The 25,660-nt window shown below is 41.7% G+C and overlaps 1 protein-coding gene across 1 annotated transcript in view; it reads left to right on the plus strand.

Annotated features, from left to right (window-relative positions):
- Positions 1 to 2,513: 2,513 nt before the first annotated feature.
- LOC128697227 (uncharacterized protein F54F2.9) overlaps positions 2,514 to 25,660 on the plus strand; it is an 86,799-nt gene continuing 63,652 nt past the window's right edge. The window contains exons 1-4 of the mRNA XM_053788818.2: positions 2,514 to 2,801; positions 6,541 to 6,642; positions 10,513 to 10,731; positions 11,851 to 11,963. Coding sequence (XP_053644793.1) covers positions 2,658 to 2,801; positions 6,541 to 6,642; positions 10,513 to 10,731; positions 11,851 to 11,963 — 578 coding nt within the window. The 5' untranslated portion in view covers positions 2,514 to 2,657. The remainder of the gene's footprint in view (positions 2,802 to 6,540; positions 6,643 to 10,512; positions 10,732 to 11,850; positions 11,964 to 25,660) is intronic.

The raw sequence follows: 25,660 nt of genomic DNA on the forward strand, positions 1-25,660 counted from the left end.
GTTCGAAGTCATTTGGCGTCAGGATAACATCGGATAGGCTTGTGTTAATCAAATTTTGTGGCTCTCTCATAAAAAATTCATTTTGATCTTCGACTCTCAGTCTGGTTAGCGGCTTGCTAAAAACTGAGTCATATTGGGACTTGAGTAGCTCACTCATTTCCTTGCTGTCATCTGTGTAGGACCCATCTTGTTTAAGTAGGGGCCCAATACTGGACGTTGTTCTCGATTTTGATTTGGCATAGGAGAAGAAATACTTTGGGTTTCTTTCGATTTCATTTATGGCTTTTAGTTCTTCCCACGATTCCTGACTCCTAAAGGATTCTTTTAGCTTAAGTTCGATGCTTGCTATTTCTCTGACCAGTGTCTCCCTACGCATTTCAGATATATTGACCTCTTTTAGCCGCTCTGTTATTCTTTTCCGTCGCCTGTAAAGGGAGCGCCTGTCTCTTTCTGTTTTACATCTACACCTCCTTTTTCTTAGAGGAATAAGCCTTGTGCATACATCTTGTATACCTTGTACATGTACTGGTATACCTTGTACATGTACTGATATACCTTGTACAGGTATACCTTGTACATGTACTGATATACCTTGTACAGGTATACCTTGTACATGTACTGATATACCTTGTACAGGTATACCTTGTACATGTACTTGTATACCTTGTACATGTACTGGTATACCTTGTACATGTACTTGTATACCTTGTACATGTACTTGTATACCTTGTACATGTACTTGTACACCTTGTACATGTACTTGTAGATATAGACAACTAACTACACGAATACCACCTGGTGGTTCACACTTACACTCACTCACCCATTTGACCATAAACAGAAATATTAATCTCAATCTTAAAATAATGAATCCTGTGATACTCCAATATTGAAACTATGTACTGTGCCAAAACAAAAGCATTCACATTGCTAAACTCACAAACTAGTATTTAGTCACTTAGCCATAATACCAACTTACCTCATAATTTGTAATATTTTAAAATTAAGAATTAAACTAAGTCTGCCCGAAATGCCTAGCCATGCTAGGTGTTCCAGTGGTACACTCTGTAATGCCTAGCCATGCTAGGTGTTCCAGTGGTGCACTCTGTAATGCCCAGCCATGCTAGGTGTTCTAGTGGTACACTCTGTAATGCCTAGCCATGCTAGGTGTTCCAGTGGTACACTCTGTAATGCCTAGCCATGCTAGGTGTTCTAGTGGTACACTCTGTAATGCCTAGCCATGCTTGGTGTTCTAGTGGTACACTCTGTAATGCCCAGCCATGCTAGGTGTTCTAGTGGTACACTCTGTAATGCCTAGCCATGCTAGGTGTTCTAGTGGTACACTCTGTAATGCCTAGCCATGCTAGGTGTTCTAGTGGTACACTCTGTAATGCCTAGCCATGCTAGGTGTTCTAGTGATACACTCTGTAATGCCCAGCCATGCTAGGTGTTCTAGTGGTACACTCTGTAATGCCTAGCCATGCTAGGTGTTCTAGTGGTACACTCTGTAATGCCCAGCCATGCTAGGTGTTCTAGTGGTACACTCTGTAATGCCTAGCCATGCTAGGTGTTCCAGTGGTACACTCTGTAATGCCTAGCCATGCTAGGTGTTCTAGTGGTACACTGTAATGCCTAGCCATGCTAGGTGTTCTAGTGGTACACTCTGTAATGCCTAGCCATGCTAGGTGTTCTAGTGGTACACTCTGTAATGCCTAGCCATGCTAGGTGTTCTAGTGGTACACTCTGTAATGCCTAGCCATGCTAGGTGTTCCAGTGGTACACTCTGTAATGCCTAGCCATGCTAGGTGTTCTAGTGGTACACTCTGTAATGCCCAGCCATGCTAGGTGTTCTAGTGGTACACTCTGTAATGCCTAGCCATGCTAGGTGTTCCAGTGGTACACTCTGTAATGCCTAGCCATGCTAGGTGTTCTAGTGGTACACTCTGTAATGCCTAGCCATGCTAGGTGTTCTAGTGGTACACTCTGTAATGCCTAGCCATGCTAGGTGTTCCAGTGGTACACTCTGTAATGGCCAGCCATGCTAGGTGTTCCAGTGGTACACTCTGTAATGCCTAGCCATGCTAGGTGTTCCAGTGGTACACTCTGTAATTATTATTTTACTACATGTAAACCACACAATAACCAAATTCTGTAAACTCAGCATTGTAATACTTATAGAGAATAAACTTTGAAGTTTAGTTAGTTAGTTTAATATCTTTATTATGCACCCCATACCCATCCTGTGGGCGGTAGTCAAAAGATTACAGAGGTACATAATTGGTCCAGGGACTGGACTCCAAAGTTAACTTTGAATTGAATTGAATTGACATAACAAGGTACGACAAGATACAAAGTTACGTTTTTATAATACATAATGTACGACGGCCATTGTTTACCTCAGCAGCTGAGCACCGTCAGGCTGGTTAACACGTTACTCTCATTATTTACGTTATTTATCCTCCTCCACCTCCTCACATCCCTCATTTATCACATTTCCTGACATCCTACATCAGTAAGAAGTAGCAGGATGATGTAGTGAAGGTGTGAGTGTCAGCACTTGCTGCCGGGGGTCGAGTCACCTGGTGTTGCTGGGTTCAGATTGTGGCTTTTTTTTTTTTTTGAGTCCATGTGAAGTGGTGGAGAGGAAGTGGAGGATAATGTTGGTGAGGTGGTGGTGTTGTGTGGTGGTGGGGATGATGGTGGTAACTCCAACACAGGGGTGGAGTGCCCAGGAGATGCAGTTTTTCGACACCATAGAAGAGGTCAACCAAAATTTTTACGAGTTGCTGGGAGTGACTCAGGTGAGATTATTATTATTATTATTATTATTATTATTATTATTATTATTATTATTATTATTATTATTATTATTATTATTATTATTATTATTATTATTATTATTATTATTTTTTTTTTTTTTATTATTATTACTTTTATTATTATTATTATTATTTGTTAATTATTAATTATTATTATTATTACTATTATGATTATTATTATTATTGTATGTTGATACCTTGATGATAGTGAGGGGCTCTTGATCCAGGGAATTTAACCTGACTTACTCACGCTTTCACTCTCTCACTCACTCATTCTTTTTCATGCCCTCTCATTCTCTCAAACACCCTCTCATTCTCACACCCTTTCATTTTCTCACACAACCTCTCATTCTCTCACACCCTCTCATTATCTCTCACACCCTCTCATTCTCTCTCACACCCTCTCATTCTCTCACACACCCTCTCATTCTCTCTCACACCCTCTCATTCTCTCACACACCCTCTCATTCTCTCACACACCCTCTCATTCTCTCTCACACCCTCTCATTCTCTCACACACCCTCTCATTCTCTCACACACCCTCTCATTCTCTCACACACCCTCTCATTCTCTCACACACCCTCTCATTCTCTCACATACCCTCTCATTCTCTCACACACCCTCTCATTCTCTTACACACCCTCTCATTCTCTCACACCCTCTCATTCTCTCTCACACCCTCTCATTCTCACACCCTCTCATTCTCTCACACACCCTCATTCTCTCACACCCTTTCATTCTCTCACACACCCTCTCATTCTCTCACACACCCTCTCATTCTCTCACACACCCTCTCATTCTCTCACACACTCTCATTCTCTCACACACCCTCTCATTCTTGCACACACCCTCTCATTCTCTCACCACATTCTCTCACACACTCTCATTCTCTCACCCTCTCATTTTCTCACATACCCTCTCATTCTTTCACACACCCTCTCATTCTCTCACACCCTCTCCTTCTCTCACACACCCTCTCATTCTCACACCCTCTCATTCTCTCACACCCTCTCCTTCTCTCACACACCCTCTCATTCTCACACCCTCTCATTCTCTCACACCCTCTCATTCTCTCACTCTCTCATTTTCTCACATACCCTCTCATTCTTTCACACACCCTCTCATTCTCACATACCCTCTCATTCTTTCAAACACCCGCTCATTCTTTCACACACCCTCTCATTCTTTCACACCCTCTCATTCTTTCACACACCCTCTCATTCTCTCACACACCCTCTTATTCTCTCACATACCCTCTCGTTCTTTCACACACCCTCTCATTCTCACATACCCTCTCATTGTTTCACACACCCTCTCATTCACACACACCCTCTCATTCTTTCACACCCTCATTCTTTCACACACCCTCTCATTCTCTCACACACCCTCTCATTCTCTCACATACCCTCTCATTCTTTCACACACCCTCTCATTCTCACACACCCTCTCATTCTCACATACCCTCTCATTCTTTCACATACCCTCTCATTCTTTCACATACCCTCTCATTCTTTCACACACCCTCTCATTCTTTCACATACCCTCTCATTCTCTCACACCCTCTCATTCTTTCACACACTCTCTCATTCTTTCACATACCCTCTCATTCTCTCACACCCTCTCATTCTTTCACATACCCTCTCATTCTTTCACACACCCTCTCATTCTCACATACCCTCTCATTCTTTCACACACCCTCTCATTCTTTCACATACCCTCTCATTCTTTCACACACCCTCTCATTCTTTCACACACCCTCTCATTCTTTCACATACCCTCTCATTTTCTCACACCCTCTCATTCTTTCGCACACCCTCTCATTCTTTCACACACCCTCTCATTCTCACATACCCTCTCATTCTTTCACACACCCTCTCATTCTCACATACCCTCTCATTCTTTCACACACCCTCTCATTCTCACACACCCTCTCATTTTCACATACCCTCTCATTCTTTCACACACCCTCTCATTCTCACATACCCTCTCATTCTTTCACACACCCTCTCATTCTCACACACCCTCTCATTCTCTCACATACCCTCTCATTCTTTCACACACCCTCTCATTCTTTCACACACCCTCTCATTCTTTCACACACCCTCTCATTCTTTCACACACCCTCTCATTCTTTCACACACCCTCTCATTCTCTCACATACCCTCTCATTCTTTCACAAACCCTCTCATTCTCTCACACCCTTTCATTCTCTCACACACCCTCTCATTCTCTCACACACCCTCTCATTCTCTCACTCTCACCTCACCTGATAACATGTTTACTCCATCATGTTTTCACACTTAGCTTAGAGTAAATATATTTATTGTAGAAAGTCTTAAACAAATGAAGAATGGCTATAATTGAAACTGCTGTATTAGTGAAACACTGTGAAGTGAAGCGCTGCAAAGTGGGGCCCATACATACCTGTACTTTCCACCATGCTATTAAATAGTTCTTAATCCTGTAATGCCATTTTTCCCTTCCAACACAGAAGACCTGGTCTGACAATGGGCAGTGTGGAAGAGAATCCCCAAAAACCACTAATGTATCCACCAGATGTGGAATTTTGCACGAGTTGCGAGTTAAAATTTACAGCAAGTTCCACTTTCGCGAGCTTCGAACATTCATCAAGCCCAGCATAACATGTATATACAATATTTTATGATGTTTTCATGTGTTTTATGATTGTTCGTGGTTCAATAGGTTTAGGAAGCAGTATTGTTAGGCTATGTAAATGCTATCATTATATTTCCCTACAATATATTTGCGCATCAAAACATCCACAAACACTACAGTACAGTATTATTATATTTCCATACATCATATTTGCACAACAGACATTCGCAAATCTTGAAGATTCGCTAGGTTCTTGTTCCCCTAACCCTCACGAATATGGAGGGCCTCCTGCACAAACTTAACTCTTGTCAATTCGGAGGTTCACTTGTGTATATAATAACCTAAAGAAAACTGCTTTACTAAGTATTCTTATTAAACCCATCATAAGGTTTTAGGTAAACAGGAATTAAAGGTTAGTCAATAGTAGGTTATGTAGAAAATTTGATATTCAGATACAACATTGATTTTCTGGACCTCCGATTCCAAAACCTTTCTATATTACTGATTTTTCCGCCTTTAGAGAGCACAGTATTCCTTGGTCTTGGGGTTGGATTAGTGACGCACAGTTTGGTGGTAAATATGTACACTGCCGCGGGAGTTTCAAGTTTCTGCTCGTAAATTTGTATGGTTTCAGACCATCAGTGTCCAGAAAATTCATGTTGCACCTGTACTAAATGTTGTGAAGTACTTTGGAAATGCCTTTAAATAAGGTATTTTCTGGCATATAAAGTGAGCTTTTTACTGCACAAAAAGTCTTTGAAAATCACCCTTGACCTCATATGCTCAAGGTCAGGGTCAAGGGTAGGTTTTGTGTTACGCTTTACCAGCTGTTTATTAACATTACGTTACAGTTGCTGGAAACATCATCTTATATACTGGAAAATGCAGTATATGCAATGTATATTATAAAATTGATTTATTATCTCATGCATATGTTTATCTCCATTTATGAAAATATCACTTTATCTGACTTTTTTGGGTTATTCCAGGTTCTCTACACATATGCTGCTATGTATGATAATCTATGTAATTGTATTTATGTATACCTGAATAAATTTACTTACTTACTTATTGTAGTGCAGTAATTGTATGTGATTTCCAACAGGATGCTCCATTATCGGAGATCAAGAAAGCTTATCGAAGACTCTCACTTCTCACTCATCCCGACAAGAATGATTCTCCTGATGCGGAGGAGAAATTTAGGCAGGTAAGACTCCAGTATAAATGAACCTTGCTATTGATGAAGAATGAGACACTTTGGGAGTCTGTATTGTGGTTAAGGGACTGATTACCCAAAACTCCTCCTCATCTTCCAGCGTTCTTACCTGTAATGGGCTAAAGAAGCCACTGGCTGGCAGAACATTCCCGTAGTAAAGGTTACCATATGTTGAACAAGTGTCTAATACTTCAAATTGTCAGTTTTCTAAATCATTCAAGGATTACAATGCTGAGTTTACAGAATTTGGTTATTGTGTAGTTTACATGTAGTAAAATACTAATTACAGAGGGGGCCACTAGAACATCTAGCATGGCTAGGCATTTTGGGCTACATCGTATCTTACCAATTATGTTGACTTTGAAATTGTTATACAGTGGCACCTTGGGTTACGAACTTAATTCGTTCCAGAAGGCTGTTCACATGCCATTACCGAATGAATTTGTTCCCATAAGGAATAACACAAATTAGATTAATCCATTTCAGACCCCCAAAAATACACTCACAAGAGCACTTACAAAAATACACTTACATAATTGGTCGAGTTGGGAGGAGTTCGAGTACCAAGTTACCACTGTACTTTATGAGGGCATCATCAGGAACTTCTCCATGGAAAAATAAGCAAAAAATGAAAGATTACCAGCCTTCAAATCACTGCCAAATAGCATTAAGACAAATTGGGATAAAATATGAAGTAAAATTATGAATTATTTTTATATTTACACACTTCGGTAGAGAACTTCCAGATTAGTTATTATGAAATAGAAACTGAAACTCTCTGAGTATTGTCTGAAGTTACTAATGATTTTTATAATTAGTTCACCCCTCAGGGAAGGTTCCTTGATGTTGGTGAGGGGCTCTTGATTTAGGGAATTGGATCTGTGCTCCAGTTCCCCGAATTAAGCCTGAATGCCTTCCACATCCCCCCCAGGCGCTGTATAATCCTACGGGTTTAGCGCTTCCCGTTGATTATAATAATAATATAATTACTTCAAACATGGTTGATATCAACTATATTTCATTCTTCCCATTTTTCTAATTATCTGCACTATGTAGGTTGACACAGCAATAACATTTGTTGCATAATAGATGGCAATAGATTGTGTGCTTTAGCAGCTCCAGAAATTCACTTTTAATTCAGTGGTAATAGGTTGTTGGTAGACAGGAACCACCCAGGTTGGTACTACCATCCTGTGGTAATAGGTTGGTAGACAGGAACCACCAAGGGAGGTACTACCATCCTGTGGTAATAGGTTGGTAGACAGGAACCACCCAGGTTGGTACTACCATCCTGTAGTAGTAGGTTGGTAGACAACAACCACCAAGGGAGGTACTATCATCCTGTGGTAGTAGGTTGGTAGACAGGAACCACCCAGGTTGGTACTACCATCCTGTGGTAGTAGGTTGGTAGACAGGAACCACCCAGGGAGGTACTACCATCCTGTGGTAGTAGGTTGGTAGACAACAACCACCCAGGGAGGTACTACCATCCTGTGGTAGTATGTTGGTAGACAACAACTGCCAAGGGAGGTACTACCATCCTGTGGTAGTAGGTTGGTAGACAGGAACCACCCAGGGAGGTACTACCATCCTGTGGTAGTATGTTGGTAGACAACAACCACCAAGGGAGGTACTACCATCCTGTGGTAGTAGGTTGGTAGATAACAACCACCAAGGGAGGTACTACCATTCTGTGGTAGTAGGTTGGTAGATAACAACCACCAAGGGAGGTACTACCATCCTGTGGTAGTAGGTTGGTAGACAGCAACCACCCAGGGAGGTACTACCATCCTGTGGTAGTAGGTTGGTAGACAGCAACCACCCATGGAGGCACTACCATCTTGTGGTAGTAGGTTGGTAGACAGCAACCCCCCAGGGAGGTACTACCATCCTGTGGTAGTAGGTTGGTAGACAGCAACCACCCATGGAGGTACTACCATCCTGTGGTAGTAGGTTGGTAGACAGCAACCCCCCAGGGAGGTACTACCATCCTGTGGTAGTAGGTTGGTAGACAACAACCACCCAGGGAGGTACTGCCATCCTGTGGTAGTAGGTTGGTAGACAGCAACCACCCAGGGAGGTACTACCATCCTGTGGTAGTAGGTTGGTAGACAGCAACCCCCCCAGGGAGGTACTACCATCCTGTGGTAGTAGGTTGGTAGACAGGAACCCCCCAGGGAGGTACTACCATCCTGTGGTAGTAGGTTGGTAGACAACAACCACCCAGGGAGGTACTGCCATCCTGTGGTAGTAGGCTGGTAGACAGCAACCACCCAGGGAGGTACTACCATCCTGTGGTAGTAGGTTGGTAGACAGCAACCCCCCCAGGGAGGTACTACCATCCTGTGGTAGTAGGTTGGTAGACAGCAACCCCCCAGGGAGGTACTACCATCCTGTGGTAGTAGGTTGGTAGACAGGAACCCCCCAGGGAGGTACTACCATCCTCTGGTAGTAGGTTGGTAGACAGCAACCACCCAGGGAGGTACTACCATCCTGTGGTATTAGGTTGGTAGACAGGAACCACCCAGGGAGGTACTACTATCCTGTGGTATTTTGGTAGACAGGAACCACCCAGGGAGGTACTACCATCCTGTGGTAGTAGGTTGGTAGACAGCAACCCCCCAGGGAGGTACTACCATCCTATGGTAGTAGGTTGGTAGACAGCAACCCCCCAGGGAGGTACTACCATCCTGTGGCAGTAGGTTGGTAGACAGCAACCCTCCCAGGGAGGTACTACCATCCTGTGGTAGTAGGTTGGTAGACAGGAACCACCCAGGGAGGTACTACCATCCTGTGGTAGTAGGTTGGTAGTCAGGAAATCCCCAGGGGGGTACTACTGTTCTGCCAAGTGAGTGTAAAACGGAAGCCTGTAATTGTTTTACATGATGGTAGGATTGCTGGTGTCCTTTTTTCTGTTTCATAAACATGCAAGATTTCAGGTACATCTTGCTACTTCTACTTACACTTAGATCACACTACACATACATGTACAAGCATATATATACATACCCCTCTGAGTTTTCTTCTATTTTCTTTCTAGTTCTTGTTCTTGTCTATTTCCTCTTATCTCCATGGGGAAGTGGAGCAGAATTCTTCCTCCGTAAGCCATGCGTGTTGTAAGAGGCGACTAAAATGCTGGGAGCAATGGGCTAGTAACCCCTTCTCCTGTATATATTACTAAATGTGAAAGGAGAAACTTCTGTTTTTCCTTTTGGGCCACCCCGCCTTGGTGGGATGCGGCCGGTGTGTTGAAAGAAGAAAGAAGAAGGTCACACTACACTTGCATATACAAGCATATATATACACACCCCTCTGGGTTTTCTTCTATTTTCTTTCCTAGTTCTTGTACTTGTTTATTTCCACTTTTCTCCATGGGGAAGTGGAACAGAAATTTTTCCTCAGTAAGGCATGCATGTCGTAAGAGGCGACTAAAATGCCGGAGCTAGGGGCTAGTAACCCCTTCTCTCGTATACATTGCTAAATTTTTCTCTTTGGGCCACCCTGCCTCGGTAGAATATGGTTGGTTTGTTGAAAGAAGAAAATTAAATATGATAAATGGGTTAAATAATGTTTTGATATGCTTGTTTCCCCTCTTTGTAATTCCCATCTTTTTATTTTGACCTCTTAAGAGACCGTATATAAAGCAAACAATTAGGTATTGCCCTTTTAGTCTTAAGTTAGGTTTAAATTCGCCTGAAATTCTCTGAATAAGAAAGGGAATGTTTTTTGCGTGTACACCTAAATGTTACCCATCGCTGTACAAACATTGTATCATTCTGAAATAAAATATTGTTCTACTATCATTATTATTTGGCCACATCTCAAACAAGGCAAAAGATTTGATATCAAATTTTGCTTCAGCTTGTATCTGTTTATGAAATACTGCGGGACGAAGAGCAGCGTGCACATTATGACCAGTTGCTGATTGACGGCTTGCCTGATTGGCGCTCGGCCATCTACTACTATCGAAAGGCACGCAAGATGTCTATGGTGGAGATTTCAATAATACTGACTGTGGTAATATCAGTCACTCAATATTTGATGGCCTGGGGGTCATACATAGATAAAAAACACTGCATGGTGAGTTTTTAGTATATAAAACTGGTTACAGAAACACATATTTTTTCTGCTTTTACATGCATTATTTTTCTTAATTTCTCTTTTAAAAAATTGTATTAAAAATTTCACATTTTATGAGTAGTGTAATAATATTGATTGATGATTAATTACTGTTTGTGAAAAGGTAAAGATTAATGCTTACATTATCAAAGATATTTCCTCTCATGCTCATAAAAAAAAATGGTTGTATTTATGGTTTGATGTGGAGATGCTGATGAATAAATTTTGTGAAAGAACAGAAGCTCAAGAATTGTAAAATCCCAAATTATTATCATTATTATTAGTGAGTATTGTGTGTGTGTGTGTGTGTGTGTGTGTGTGTGTGTGTGTGTGTGTGTGTGTGTGTGTGTGTATGTGTGTGTGTGCTGTGTGTTGTTTGTGTGTTTTGTGATTGTGTGTGTGTGTGTGGGTGCTGTGTGTTGTTTGTGTGTTGTGTGATTGTGTGTGTGTTGTTTGTGTGTTGTGTGATTGTGTGTGTGTTGTTTGTGTGTTGTGTGATTGTGTGTGTGTTGTTTGTGTATTGTGTGATTGTGTGTGTGTTGTTTGTGTATTGTGTGATTGTGTGTGTGTTGTTTGTGTGTTGTGTGATTGTGTGTGTGTTGTTTGTGTGTTGTGTGATTGTGTGTGTGTTGTTTGTGTGTTGTGTGATTGTGTGTGTTGTTTCTTGGGTTGCATATATGTATTGTGTCTTGTGTTGTGTGTGTGGTTGTGTGGGTGTTGTCTGCACTGTGTGTGTGTGGGATTGTATGTGTTGTGTGTCCAGGGTCGTGCAGGCGGGGTTGTTTGTGTACATGTGTGTGGGGTTGTGTATGTGTGTTCAGGGTCATGTGGGCAGGGTTGTGTGTGTAGTGTGTGTAGGGTTGTATGTGTTGTGTGTTCAGGGTCGTGCAGGCGGGGTTGTTTGTGTACGTGTGTGTGGGGTTGTGTATGTGTGTAGGGTTTGTTTGTGTAGGATTGTGTGGGTGTTGTTTAATCAAAAGTTTATAAGTTTACTTAGAGTTACTTTTTACATTTATGCTAGCCAGGTGAGAGCATTATTTCCAGGATAATTGTCACTTCTGATTCAGTTTAATTTTAAAGGAAGAAACCTTGCTGAAGAAATACAAAATCAAAGATGGCAAGAAGAAGAAGGCGGAAGATCTAGAGAACATACAACTGATGGAAGAGGAACTGAGTCAGATCCCCAAGCCCAGGTAAGTTACCTTCACTACAGAATACAATGGAACCTTGGTACTTGAACGTAATTCATTCCAGAAGGCTGTTTGAGTGCCGATCCGTTCGTGTATTGAAAAAATTCTTTGCAACTAATTTTCTTTTTGGTTGATTGTTGTCACTAATCTTTGTAGGCCTCATGGTGACTTATTTATACAAATAATATAAAAAAAAACACCATAAAATGCTAAGAAACATGAAATAGTTTACAGTGAAGTTTTGACAGGTTGTGTTTGTTTGGTTGACTGCTGAGCTTTGTTTGAGTAGGGAGCTGTTTGTGTACTGAGGTTCCACTGTACTAGGTCACCGTTTCCAGTATAGGTATGGTCTTCATCTTCATAGATACAGTAGACCCCCAGTTATCGGCCGTAATCCGTTCCAGAAGGTCGGCCAATAACCAAAATGGCCGATAACCGAAATAATATTTCCCATAAGAATTAATGGAAATACAATTAATCCGTTACAAACAAAAATATTCACAAAAAATAATTTTTTTTTTAACAATTATGTAAGTATTACAAACCATTATTGAAGGCTAATACAGTGGACCCCCGCATAACGATTACCTCCGAATGTGACCAATTATGTAAGTGTATTTATGTAAGTGCGTTTGTATGTGTATGTTTGGGGGTCTGAAATGGACTAATCTACTTCACAATATTTCTTATGGGAACAAATTCGGTCAGTACTGGCACCTGAACATACTTCTGGAGTGAAAAAATATCGTTAACCGGGGGTCCACTGTACTGGCTTCTGGAAGATAGGGAGGAGGAAAGAGGGAGGAGTTAGTGTTTGGAAGGGGAATCCCCCTCCATGAAGACTTAAGGTAGCAAAGCCTTCTCTGGGGTTACTTCCCTTCTCTGTCTTTTATTGCTACTAAGACCAGCTTGAGAGTCACTGGACCCTTGTCTCACAAAATAACTGCCCAGAGTGCTCTGTTTCTGGCATCTCTTTAAGATTTCCCTGGAGTGGGACAGGGTTTTATCACTAAACATGTTGCAGATATGGCTTGTTACAGCTTTGTCATAGTGGTGTTTCTCTACAAAAGCTTGCACCCTAGTCCACATTGCACACACCTCTTTAATCTCTGAAGAAGGCACTTCCTTCACTCCCTCTTCCTCCTCTTCTGAAGCAGGTTCCTCAGCTAGTCTGTTGCTGTTCGAGATGAAGCTCTTGCAGCTCTTCAATGGTTAGCTCTTCCCTGTGGTCCTCCACCAACTCTTCCACATCCCTGCCACTCATCCCTAAACCGTTCAAAATCCCTCTCTTGGACACAATCTGGCCACAGTTTGCTCCAAGCAGAGTTCAAAGTCCTGGAAGTCACTCCCTCCCAAGCCTTACCTATAAGGCTTATGCAGTGGAGGATAGTGAAGTGATTCCTCCAGAACTGTCTTAGGGTCAACTGAGTGTCCGAGGTCACTTTAAAGCACTTTTGAAACACTGCTTTTGTGTAGAGTTTTTTGAAATTAGAAATGACCTGCTGGTCCATGGACTGGAGGAGAGGAGTGGTGCTAGGAGGCAAGAACTTCACTGTGATGAAACTGAAGTACCTAAACACTTGGTCTTGCAAGTCTGGAGGATGTGCAGGAGCATTATCCAGTTCCAGGAGGCACTTGAGTGGCAGTCTCTTTTCCAGGAGGTATTTTTTCACACGAGCCAAACACATCATTAACCTACTCTTTGAAAATTTGCCTTGTGATCCATGCCTTATGATTAGCTTTCCACATCACACACAATCTATTCTTCATGACATTGTTTTTCTTAAACATTCTGGGATTTTCAGAGTGATACACCAGTAAAGGCTTCACTTTGAAATCCCCACTAGCATTACCACACAACAAAAGAGTAAGCCTGTCTTTCATAGGCTTGTGTCCTGGCAGTGCCTTTTCCTCCTGAGTAATGTAGGTCCTGTTTGGCATTTTCTTCCAAAACAAGACTGTTTCGTCACAATTGAAAACTTGTTGGGGTTCGAATCCTTCAGCCTTTACATAGTCCTGGAATTCATGAACATACTTTTCAGCTGCACATTTGTCAGAACTTGCATCCTCACCATGCCTTACAACACTGTATGCCACTATGCTTCTTAAATCTATCAAACCATCCTTTGCTGGCCCTAAATTCACAAACTGCAGCACTTGTTCCGGGCATTTTCTTTGCAAGATCCTCATGCAACTGCTTTGCCTTCTCACTAATGATCGACTCCACATCACTGTCTCCCACTAATTCTTTTTCCTTAATCCACAATAATAATAACTTTTCCATCTCTTCCATTATTGGTGGCCTTTGTTTAGTTAGAAAAGTTACTCCTTTTGTAACACTAGCATCTTTGATTTGTTCTTTCTTTGCCAGGATGGCTGTAATTGTTGATTTATTCTTGCTGTACATCCTGGCAAGTTCCACCACCTTCAAACCACTCTTAAACTTTTCTATCACTTCACGCTTAAATTCCATGGTGTTTCTCACTTTTTTTACCACAGGAACTTTACTAGGAACTTTCTTTGGAGCCATCTTCACTTATTTCACAGTTGCACTGCAAGAAAAACCACTAAAAACAATGGTAAACAAGCGAAATGTTTGGATGTATGAGCGGAAACTTCCTCAGCAACTGAGAGACAAAGCCAAACTGAAGCGCAAGCTGCCCCAGCCGGCGGATGGATGCGTCCAAAACGGCCAATAACCGGGAGCCGAAAAAACCTGCTGATAACCGAGTTGGCCAATAACCAAACTGGCTGATAACCGGGGGTCCACTGTACCTAGGTCACATCCTCAGTGCATGTATGTAATGAGGATGTGACCAAGACCTGCACTTAGTAATTTATACAGGAGAAGGGGTTACTAGCCCCTTGCTCCTGGCATTTTAGTCACCTCATGTATATTTCTTGTGTTACAACATTATGCTATAAAAGGCCATTTCTGGTACACAAATAATGTAAGTAAGTAAGTAAGTTTATTCAGGTATACACAAATACAGTTACATAGAATTATCATACATAGCAGCATATGTGTAGAGAACCTAGGATAACCCAAAAAAGTCAGACAGAGTGACTTATTTCCATTGGGGTCCTTTTACCTTATTATTATAATATAAGGGTTATAATATTTTCTTATTATTCTATAATGAAGATAACATCTTATTATCATACTAAAAAGACTACTACACGAGGGTCATTAAGACTATCTACAATACGAGGGTCATTACTAGGAATAAGGTAAAATTTACACGTATGTTAGATAAAAAATAGAAAATCATTCCCCTCCCTTTCTGTAGCTACATTCATCAGACACCTTTTGGCACTCTTCTTGAACTGGTTCATGCTATGACTGGCTTTGACATGTGTGGGTAGTCTGTTCCATTCCTTTATTGCTGTACAATAAAAGGTGTTTGAAGCCTGGCCAATGACTGTGGGTACTACAAAGTTGTGCTCTCTCCCCCTAGTGCGATGATTGCTTTGGTTCCCAACCTTGACAAAATTGACAGCAAGATATTCTGGACACTGTTTGTGAGCAATTTTATAAACATGATTTAGCTTCAGTTGTTTTACTCTGTCTTCAACATTCAGCATATCCAACTGCTGTAATTCATCCTGGCCTACATGTTCTCTTGGTCCCAGCCCCAGGATGAATCTTACGATTTTGTTCTGGGTGATTTGCAGTCTATCTTTCAGTTTTTTTGTCAAGGCAGAGTACCATGAAGAGCAAGCGTAATCCATATGGCATTGTATAAGGGCTAGACATAGGGTCCTGCGAGCCTCAGTAGGTAGACACTGTGCTTGTCTATACAGGAACTTCAGTCTGGCATTCGCTTTCTTTACTACACTGTTCCCTATCAATTCTCCTGACATGCATGGGTCAAAGGGAATTCCCAAATATTTTACTGATGAAACCAAAGTGATGGGCTCCCCATTACATTGAACATTAAAGTTATTTACCCTTCTCAGTTTATGTTTCGTGCCAAAGAGAATGGCTTCAGTTTTCCCTAGGTGTAATGATAGTTTGTTGTCTACTAACCATTTGCTGCAGGACTCCAGTTCCAGTGTTAACCCTTTCAGGGTCCGTCCCGTAGATCTACGGCTTTACGTTCAGGGTCCAAACCGTAGATCTACGCCATGAGCTCAGCTCACTCTGATAAACTGTGAGTGGTACATTTGGGCCTAGATATGAGAGAATACATCTATGTGGTATGTGTGCACCACATAAAACAGATCCTGCAGCACACTGTGTATAATGAGAGAAAAAAAATGAAATCATGATTTTTCGATTAAAACAGCAACTTTGCAGTGTTTTTTCGTATGTTTTTTATAGTTGTATTTGCGATTTCTTGGTCTCATTTGATAGAATGGTAGAGATATTACAGAAATAGAGATGATTTTGATTGGTTTTAGCACTGGAAATGACTTGAAACTGAGCTCAAAGTAGCAGAAAGGTTAAATTTTTGCCGATATTCAAGAGTAAACAAACGACCTCACACGTCTAATACACATCAGCTGGTGGGTCTAATATACATTCACAAATATGGTGATGATATTTATACAATTATTACATTATTGCATAACAGTAAATCTTCTATTTTTTGGTGTGAATAAAAATTCATTATGTGAATAAAAAATCAAAATGGAATTTATTTGTAAAGCCTCAAAACATAACTAATGAACAGAGGAAATGTTAGTTTAGTGCCAGGAATGCCTACATTGTTCATTCTGGACCCTATTTTGAAATTGGAATATTTTGAACTTTGTGTTAAATTGGCCAAATTAACAATTTCCGATCACTTTATTTTGTAGTTGAAACAGTTGACTTGGCGATTTCTTGTGCTCAATCGATAGAATAGAAGTAATACTAGTGAAATAGCTAAGAATTTGGTTGATTGGAGTAATGTAATTGGCCTAAAATGGGAGTCAAAGTCGGCAAAATCGCCGATTCGTAAATATCGCTGACACATCAAAATTCGCGAGAGCATAATTTCGTCAATTTTCCACCAAATTTTGTACTTTTTGTTTTATTACCTTCACAAAAAAATTCTCTACGATTTCATTAGAAAAAATAACAATTTTTTTTTTTTTGAAAATTCTTGGACACTGGTGCGTGACTCCAGATTTGGGCCTTGGACCCTGAAAGGGTTAAAACATTAGCAATATCTTGTGGGTCTTTACCTGACACTAACAGAGCACTGTCATCTGCATACAGTAGGAGTTTGCACTTGACACTGATAGGCATATCATTGACATAACATAAGAATAATAAGGGACCCAGAATACTACCTTGGGGAACTCCACATGTTATCGGCAGGGGTCCTGATTCTGTTTTGTTGATTTTGACTATTTGTCTCCTGTTGCTAAGGTAGGACTTAAACCAGTCTACAGAACCTATACCGATAGCTTGAAGTTTATTACATAATATATTGTGGTTGACAGTATCGAAGGCCTTTTGCAGGTCTAAGGTTACCATACCTATGAGGTTCCCCTTTGACATTTCAGTTCTCAGGTAATCCATCAGATTAATAAGGGAGGTGTCGGTTGAATAGGATCTTCTAAAGCCCGATTGATAGCTATGGAGAATGTTGTTGTCATTAAGGTACTTAACTACTTGAGAATACACCGCCCTCTTTAGAATTTTAGATATTATACTGAGTATACTAACAGGCCTATAGTTGCTTACATCAGACCTACTATTTTTCTTGAAGATAGGAGTAACTCTGGCCTCCTTGAACCCCTCCGGTACGGTATTAGTGGTGATTGATAGATTTATTATGTGAGCAATAGGGATTGACAGTTCAGAAGCACCATCTTTTAGGAACTTAGACGGGATGTTATCATAACCTGTGCTCTTAGTTGGGTTTAACCTGCTTAGTTCTTTTTGAATAAAGTCATGAGATACACTTACTAGTTGACAACTGTTTGGGGTTACCCCTTTATTGGTATAGTATGTTTGAAACTTATCAGAGTCTGTGTTAAAGGTATTTGATGCAGCTGGTAGTTTACTTACTAGTGTTGATGCAACAGATGTGTAGTATGAATTAAAGCAATTTGCCACCTTAGATGTTTCGTGGCATACCTCATTATCGATAGTGAGTACTATGTTAGACCTATCTATTGGCTTATGGCTATACCCCAACTGTTTTAGTTGTTGCCAGAGCTTTCTGGGGTTATGCTTATACTCTTCAATTTTTGAGCAGTAGTGCTTTGCCTTTGCTCCTTTTATAAGTCTCTGTACTCTGTTCCTCACCCTTTGGAATTCATTTAGTGCTGCAATATCCTGTCTGTTTGCTTTAAATCTTTTTAGCAGCTGGTCTCTGAATTTCATATTATCTAATATCTCAGTAGTCATCCAGGGTTAAGTTCTTCGTTTAATCCTAACCTCTTTAACTGGTACAATATTATCAAGGATGGTAGTGAACATTGTTTTGAATTTTTCCCAGGCATCGTTTACGTCTGTGCAACTTGTTATCTCTGTCCAGTCACAATTGTGTAGCCTATTTACCAGTGTTTCTTTACTGTAGTTTCTAGTTGACCTCATTTTTATTGTCCTGTGTAGGCCTATCCTATCCCTAGTGATTTTCCTGGTGCAGTAAATGATGAAATGATCACTAAGACCTGTGGTAATGACGCCTGACTGACTAATGTTCTCAGAGTGGTTACAAAGTATGTGGTCAGTTAGGGTGGCTGAGAACTGTGTGATCCGGGTTGGAGTATTAATTAGTTGAGTGTAACTATTTAATCCTAGAATTTGCTTATACCTTTTGCATAGCCCATTATTTTGCTGCTGAAAACAGATATTGAAGTCGCCCAGTATTATTGTCTCGCAATTGTTTTCAACTCCGGACAAGACTCTGGAAAAGTCTTCTAAGAACTGGTCCTGGGTAGGAGGGCGGTAACTAGTTCCTACTAAGATGGGTTTGGTCTTAGGAAGCAGCACTTCAAACCATAGAATCTCCAGTTTATTGTTATTTAAATCAGGTCTTGGGTTGTAAGCTAAGTCATTTCTAATGTAGGCACATACTCCACCACCCTTTCTGTTCCTATCTAAGTGTTTTATATTGTAACCATCTATTTTGACCTCGTCGTCAGCCACCGTATCATCCAACCAAGATTCAGAGATGGTTATAACTGCCGCCCTAATTTTGTTAGCTAGAATCCTAATCTCTGCTAATTTAGGAAGAAGTGATCTTGCATTGACATGAATAAAGTGAAGGCCTGTTTTCATAAAACAATCATAATCATCAATATATGGCAATGGGTCATTTGTATTAAATTTAGGTAAATCAATGTCATCACTGCTAAAGGGTAACTGTGCCAAAGTGCATTTGTTACACACAAAATGAATTCTGGCACCGTTGTTATAATTGTACATACATCCATCATGCACCCACCCCTTACACATTTTACATAAGGTGCCTTTTCTGTTTTTCATGCGTACTTTAGTACAGTGTATGCACCTGTTTGGTAGTGTTTGAGATAATAATGGCTGTATTGTAGTGTACAGTGGAACCTCAAAAATCGAACTGCTCCCAACTCAACCAATTATGTAAGTGTATTTTTGTAGGTGCTTTTATAAGTGTATTTTTGAGGGTCTTAACCCTTTGACTGTCGCAACCCCCAATCCTGAGGTGTCTCCTGGTGTCGCAAAATTTAAAAAAAAAAAAAATTATTTTTTCTTATGAAATGATAGAGAATCTTTTCCCGATTGTAATGACACCAAAAAAAACGAAATTTGATGGAAAACTGACGGAATTATGCTCTCGCGAAGTTAGCGACCTCGGCGCTGTTTACAAATCAGCGATTTCGCCCACTTTGAGCCCTATTTTCGGCTAATTCCATTGTTTCAGTCGTCCAAACTCATAGCTATTTCTTTAGAACTCCATTTTTTGTATCGATTGAGTGCAAGAAACTGCCCATTTACCGATTTCAACTACCTAATAATGTGGTCAGAAATTTGCAATTTGGCCAATTTCATGAAAACTAAAAAATATGACAATTTCAAAATAAGGTCCAGAATGAACAATGCAGACATTCCTGGCTCTAAAATAACATTTTCTTTGCTCATCAGTCATGTCTCCAGGCCCCTCTGATATTACTCTTGCTTTCTATTTTGAATTTTTATTCAAACAAAAAATAGAAGACTTACTATTATGCAGACTACTGCAATACTGTAATAATTGTGTAAATAACATCAACCCATTCATGATTGCATATTAGAATGGCTAGTTGGACATTTATTGGACAATGGCATCATTTGTTTACTTTTGAACATTGGCAAAAATCAAACATTTCCCCTACTTTGAGCTCCATTTCTAGGTTCTTTTTATAGTAAAATCAATCAAAATCACCTCTATTTCTATAATATGTTTTCCATTCTATCAAATGAGACCAAGAAAACGAGAATACAACCATAAATACTATACGAAAATAGACCACAAAGTCGGCATTTTAATTAAAAAAAACGGTCAGTTTTTTTTTTTCTCATGCACTGCGTGCTCCAGTATTTTTTTATATGGTGCACACTGACCACACAGACCCATTCTCTCGCATGTGGGCCTGCCAGCTTTCTCCTGCTTGATTTGAAGCCGCTAGAATTTATGAGTATATATACGTCAAACACGGTACCTCGTAAGACATATATATACGGCCGCGACAGTCAAAGGGTTAAATGGACTAATCTAATTTACGTTATTCCTGATGGGAATAAATTCGTTCAGTAGTGGCACTCGAACAGCCTTCTGGACCGAAGAAAGTTCGATTTTTGAGGTTCCACTGTACATGTAATATAACATTGGTAGGCACAAAAGAAAGCCACTAGTATGCAATGCATTTTGGGCAAACTAATTCTAATGCTTTAAGGACAACTAAAGATTTAGACATATACTTAAGTAGGATTTGTTATGCATGTAAAGATTTAGACATAGACTTAATTAGAATTTGTCATACACTTAACTACAATTGTTTGCACAGTAAGAAAGGCTGATAATGAACAAATGGTACAATTTCAAATGTCTGATTATTTCAAACTGATTCATTGATCCTCATTTTTGTGGAGTGATTGAATAGAAATAAAAAAATAGAGAATAAAAATAATTATTTTTATTTCTTTGTGTAGTATACAGTATGTAGTTTACACGCAATAAAATATTGCTAAGAACATAGAAAGCTGAACATCAAAATGGTATACAATACCGACAGGTTGTTAGGTAAGACACATATGCAACAGTTAGACAACTTTATTCCGAAACGTTTCGCCTACACAGTAGGCTTCTTCAGTCGAATACAGAAAGTAGGCAGGAACATAGTTCCTGACTATGGAACTGAACTTCTCCAGGCCAAGGGACTGACAACCTCAAATTCTACGACTTCAAGGGTGATGGACTGATTACATCATCTTCACATCTCTACTGTTCCTGCCTACTTTCTGTATTCGACTGAAGAAGCCTACTGTGTAGGCGAAATGTTTCGGAATAAAGTTGTCTAACTGTTGCATATGTGTCTTACCTAACAACATAGAAAGCCACAAGCATGCGGTGTTTTTCAGGCAGATACTGATACTTACACACTACTTAACCCTTAAACTGTCCAAATGTAGATCTACGTTCACGTGCGTAATGCTCCAAGTGTAGATCTACTTTTTTTTTTTTAAATTTGAAAGCATGTAAAATAAACCATAGATCTACGTTCAGAGCACTACGCACATGAACATAGATCTACGTTCGGAGCGCTACGCACATGAACATAGATCTACGTTCGGAGCGCTACGCACATGAACATAGATCTACGTTCGGAGCGCTACGCACATGAACATAGATCTACGTTCGGAGCGCTACGCACATGAACATAGATCTACGTTCGGAGCGCTACCCACATGAACATAGATCTACTTTCGGAGCGCTATGCACATGAACATAGATCTACGTTCAGAGCGCTACGCACATGAACATAGATCTACGTTCGAAGAGCTACGCGAATGAACATAGATCTACGTTCGAAGAGCTACGCGAATGAACATAGATCTACGTTCGAAGAGCTACGCGAATGAACATAGATCTACGTTCGAAGAGCTACGCGAATGAACATAGATCTACGTTCGGAGCGCTACGCACATGAACATAGATCTACGTTCGGAGCGCTACGCACGTGAACATAGATCTACATTTGGACAGTTTAAGGGTTAAAACTAGAAATAAGTTATGGAGTGGTAAATATTAATTATGTATTATTATACAAAGAGAGGCAGCAAATATTTTTTAATAAAATTTATAGTAGAGAAGTAGCAAAAATTGTTGGTAGTAGGTTGGTAGACAGCAACCGCCCAGGGAGGTACTACCATCCTGTGGTAGTAGGTTGGTAGACAGCAACCGCCCAGGGAGGTACTACAGTCCTGTGGTAGTAGGTTGGTAAACAGCAACCACCCAGGGTGATACTACCATCCTGTGGTAGTAGGTTGGTAGACAGCAACCGCCCAGGGAGGTACTACCATCCTGTGGTAGTAGGTTGGTAGACAGCAACCACCCAGGGAGGTACTACCATCCTGTGGTAGTAGGTTGGTAGACAGGAACCACCCAGGGAGGTACTACCGTCCTGTGATAGTAGGTTGGTAGACAGCAACCGCCCAGGGAGGTACTACCGTCCTGTGGTAGTAGGTTGGTAGACAGCAACTGCTCAGGGAGGTACTACTGTCCTGTGGTAGTAGGTTGGTAGACAGCAACTGCTCAGGGAGGTACTACCGTCCTGTGGTAGTAGGTTAGTAGACAGCAACTGCTCAGGGAGGTACTACCATCCTGTGGTAGTAGGTTGGTAGACAGCAACTGCTCAGGGAGGTACTACCGTCCTGTGGTAGTAGGTTGGTAGACAGCAACTGCTCAGGGAGGTACTACCGTCCTGTGGTAGTAGGTTGGTAGACAGCAACTGCTCAGGGAGGTACTACCGTCCTGTGGTAGTAGGTTGGTAGACAGCAACTGCTCAGGGAGGTACTACCGTCCTGTGGTAGTAGGTTGGTAGACAGCAACTGCTCAGGGAGGTACTACCGTCCTGTGGTAGTAGGTTGGTAGACAGCAACTGCTCAGGGAGGTACTACCGTCCTGTGGTAGTAGGTTAGTAGACAGCAACTGCTCAGGGAGGTACTACCATCCTGTGGTAGTAGGTTGGTAGACAGCAACTGCTCATGGAGGTACTACCGTCCTGTGGTAGTAGGTTGGTAGACAGCAACTGCTCAGGGAGGTACTACCATCCTGTGGTAGTAGGTTGGTAGACAGCAACTGCTCAGGGAGGTACTACCGTCCTGTGGTAGTAGGTTAGTAGACAGCAACTGCTCAGGGAGGTACTACCATCCTGTGGTAGTAGGTTGGTAGACAGCAACCGCCCAGGGAGGTACTACCATCCTGTGGTAGTAGGTTGGTAGACAGCAACTGCTCAGGGAGGTACTACCGTCCTGTGGTAGTAGGTTGGTAGACAGCAACTGCTCAGGGAGGTACTACCGTCCTGTGGTAGTAGGTTGGTAGACAGCAACTGCTCAGGGAGGTACTACCGTCCTGTGGTAGTAGGTTAGTAGACAGCAACTGCTCAGGGAGGTACTACCATCCTGTGGTAGTAGGTTAGTAGACAGCAACTGCTCAGGGAGGTACTACCATCCTGTGGTAGTAGGTTGGTAGACAGCAACTGCTCAGGGAGGTACTACCATCCTGTGGTAGTAGGTTGGTAGACAGCAACTGCTCAGGGAGGTACTACCATCCTGTGGTAGTAGGTTGGTAGACAGCAACTGCTCAGGGAGGTACTACCGTCCTGTGGTAGTAGGTTAGTAGACAGCAACTGCTCAGGGAGGTACTACCATCCTGTGGTAGTAGGTTGGTAGACAGCAACTGCTCAGGGAGGTACTACCGTCCTGTGGTAGTAGGTTGGTAGACAGCAACTGCTCAGGGAGGTACTACCGTCCTGTGGTAGTAGGTTGGTAGACAGCAAATGCTCAGGGATGTACTACCGTCTTGTGGTAGTAGGTTGGTAGACAGCAACTGCTCAGGGAGGTACTACCATCCTGTGGTAGTAGGTTGGTAGACAGCAACTGCTCAGGGAGGTACTACCGTCCTGTGGTAGTAGGTTAGTAGACAGCAACTGCTCAGGGAGGTACTACCATCCTGTGGTAGTAGGTTAGTAGACAGCAACTGCTCAGGGAGGTACTACCGTCCTGTGGTAGTAGGTTAGTAGACAGCAACTGCTCAGGGAGGTACTACCGTCCTGTGGTAGTAGGTTTGTAGACAGCAACTGCTCAGGGAGGTACTACCGTCCTGTGGTAGTAGGTTAGTAGACAGCAACTGCTCAGGGAGGTACTACCGTCCTGTGGTAGTAGGTTAGTAGACAGCAACTGCTCAGGGAGGTACTACCGTCCTGTGGTAGTAGGTTGGTAGACAGCAACTCCTCAGGGAGGTACTACCGTCCTGTGGTAGTAGGTTGGTAGACAGCAACTGCTCAGGGAGGTACTACCGTCCTGTGGTAGTAGGTTAGTAGACAGCAACTGCTCAGGGAGGTACTACTGTCCTGTGGTAGTAGGTTGGTAGACAGCAACTGCTCAGGGAGGTACTACCATCCTGTGGTAGTAGGTTGGTAGACAGCAACCACCCAGGGAGGTACTACCGTCCTGCCAAGTGAGTGTAAAACGAAAGCCTGTAATTGTTTTACATGATGGTAGGATTGCTGGTGTCCATTTTTCTGTCTCATGAACATGCAAGATTTCAGGTATGTCTTGCTACTTCTACTTACACTTAGGTAACACTACACATACATGTACAAGCATATATATACACACCCCTCTGGGTTTTCTTCTATTTTGTTTCTAGTTCTTGTTCTTGTTTATTTCTTCTTATCTCCATGGGGAAGTGGAACAGAATTCTTCCTCCGTAAGCCATGCGTGTTGTAAGAGGCGACTAAAATGCCGGGAGCAAGGGGCTAGTAACCCCTTCTGCTGTATATATTACTAAATGTAAAAGGAGAAACTTTTGTTTTTCCTTTTGGGCCACCCCGCCTCTGTGGGATACGGCCGGTGTGTTGAAAGAAAGAAAAGAAAAGTAGCAAAAATTGTTGGTAGTAGGTTGGTAGACAGCAACTGCTCAGGGAGGTACTACCGTCCTGTGGTAGTAGGTTGGTAGACAGCAACTGCTCAGGGAGGTACTACAGTCCTGTGGTAGTAGGTTGGTAGACAGCAACTGCTCAGGGAGGTACTACCGTCCTGTGGTAGTAGGTTAGTAGACAGCAACTGCTCAGGGAGGTACTACCATCCTGTGGTAGTAGGTTGGTAGACAGCAACTGCTCAGGGAGGTACTACCGTCCTGTGGTAGTAGGTTGGTAGACAGCAACTGCTCAGGGAGGTACTACCGTCCTGTGGTAGTAGGTTAGTAGACAGCAACTGCTCAGGGAGGTACTACCATCCTGTGGTAGTAGGTTAGTAGACAGCAACTGCTCAGGGAGGTACTACCGTCCTGTGGTAGTAGGTTAGTAGACAGCAACTCCTCAGGGAGGTACTACCGTCCTGTGGTAGTAGGTTAGTAGACAGCAACTGCTCAGGGAGGTACTACCGTCCTGTGGTAGTAGGTTAGTAGACAGCAACTGCTCAGGGAGGTACTACCGTCCTGTGGTAGTAGGTTGGTAGACAGCAACTGCTCAGGGAGGTACTACCATCCTGTGGTAGTAGGTTAGTAGACAGCAAC

The sequence above is a fragment of the Cherax quadricarinatus genome, chromosome 89 (genome assembly GCF_038502225.1).
Source record: "Cherax quadricarinatus isolate ZL_2023a chromosome 89, ASM3850222v1, whole genome shotgun sequence".
NCBI lineage: Eukaryota > Metazoa > Arthropoda > Malacostraca > Decapoda > Parastacidae > Cherax > Cherax quadricarinatus.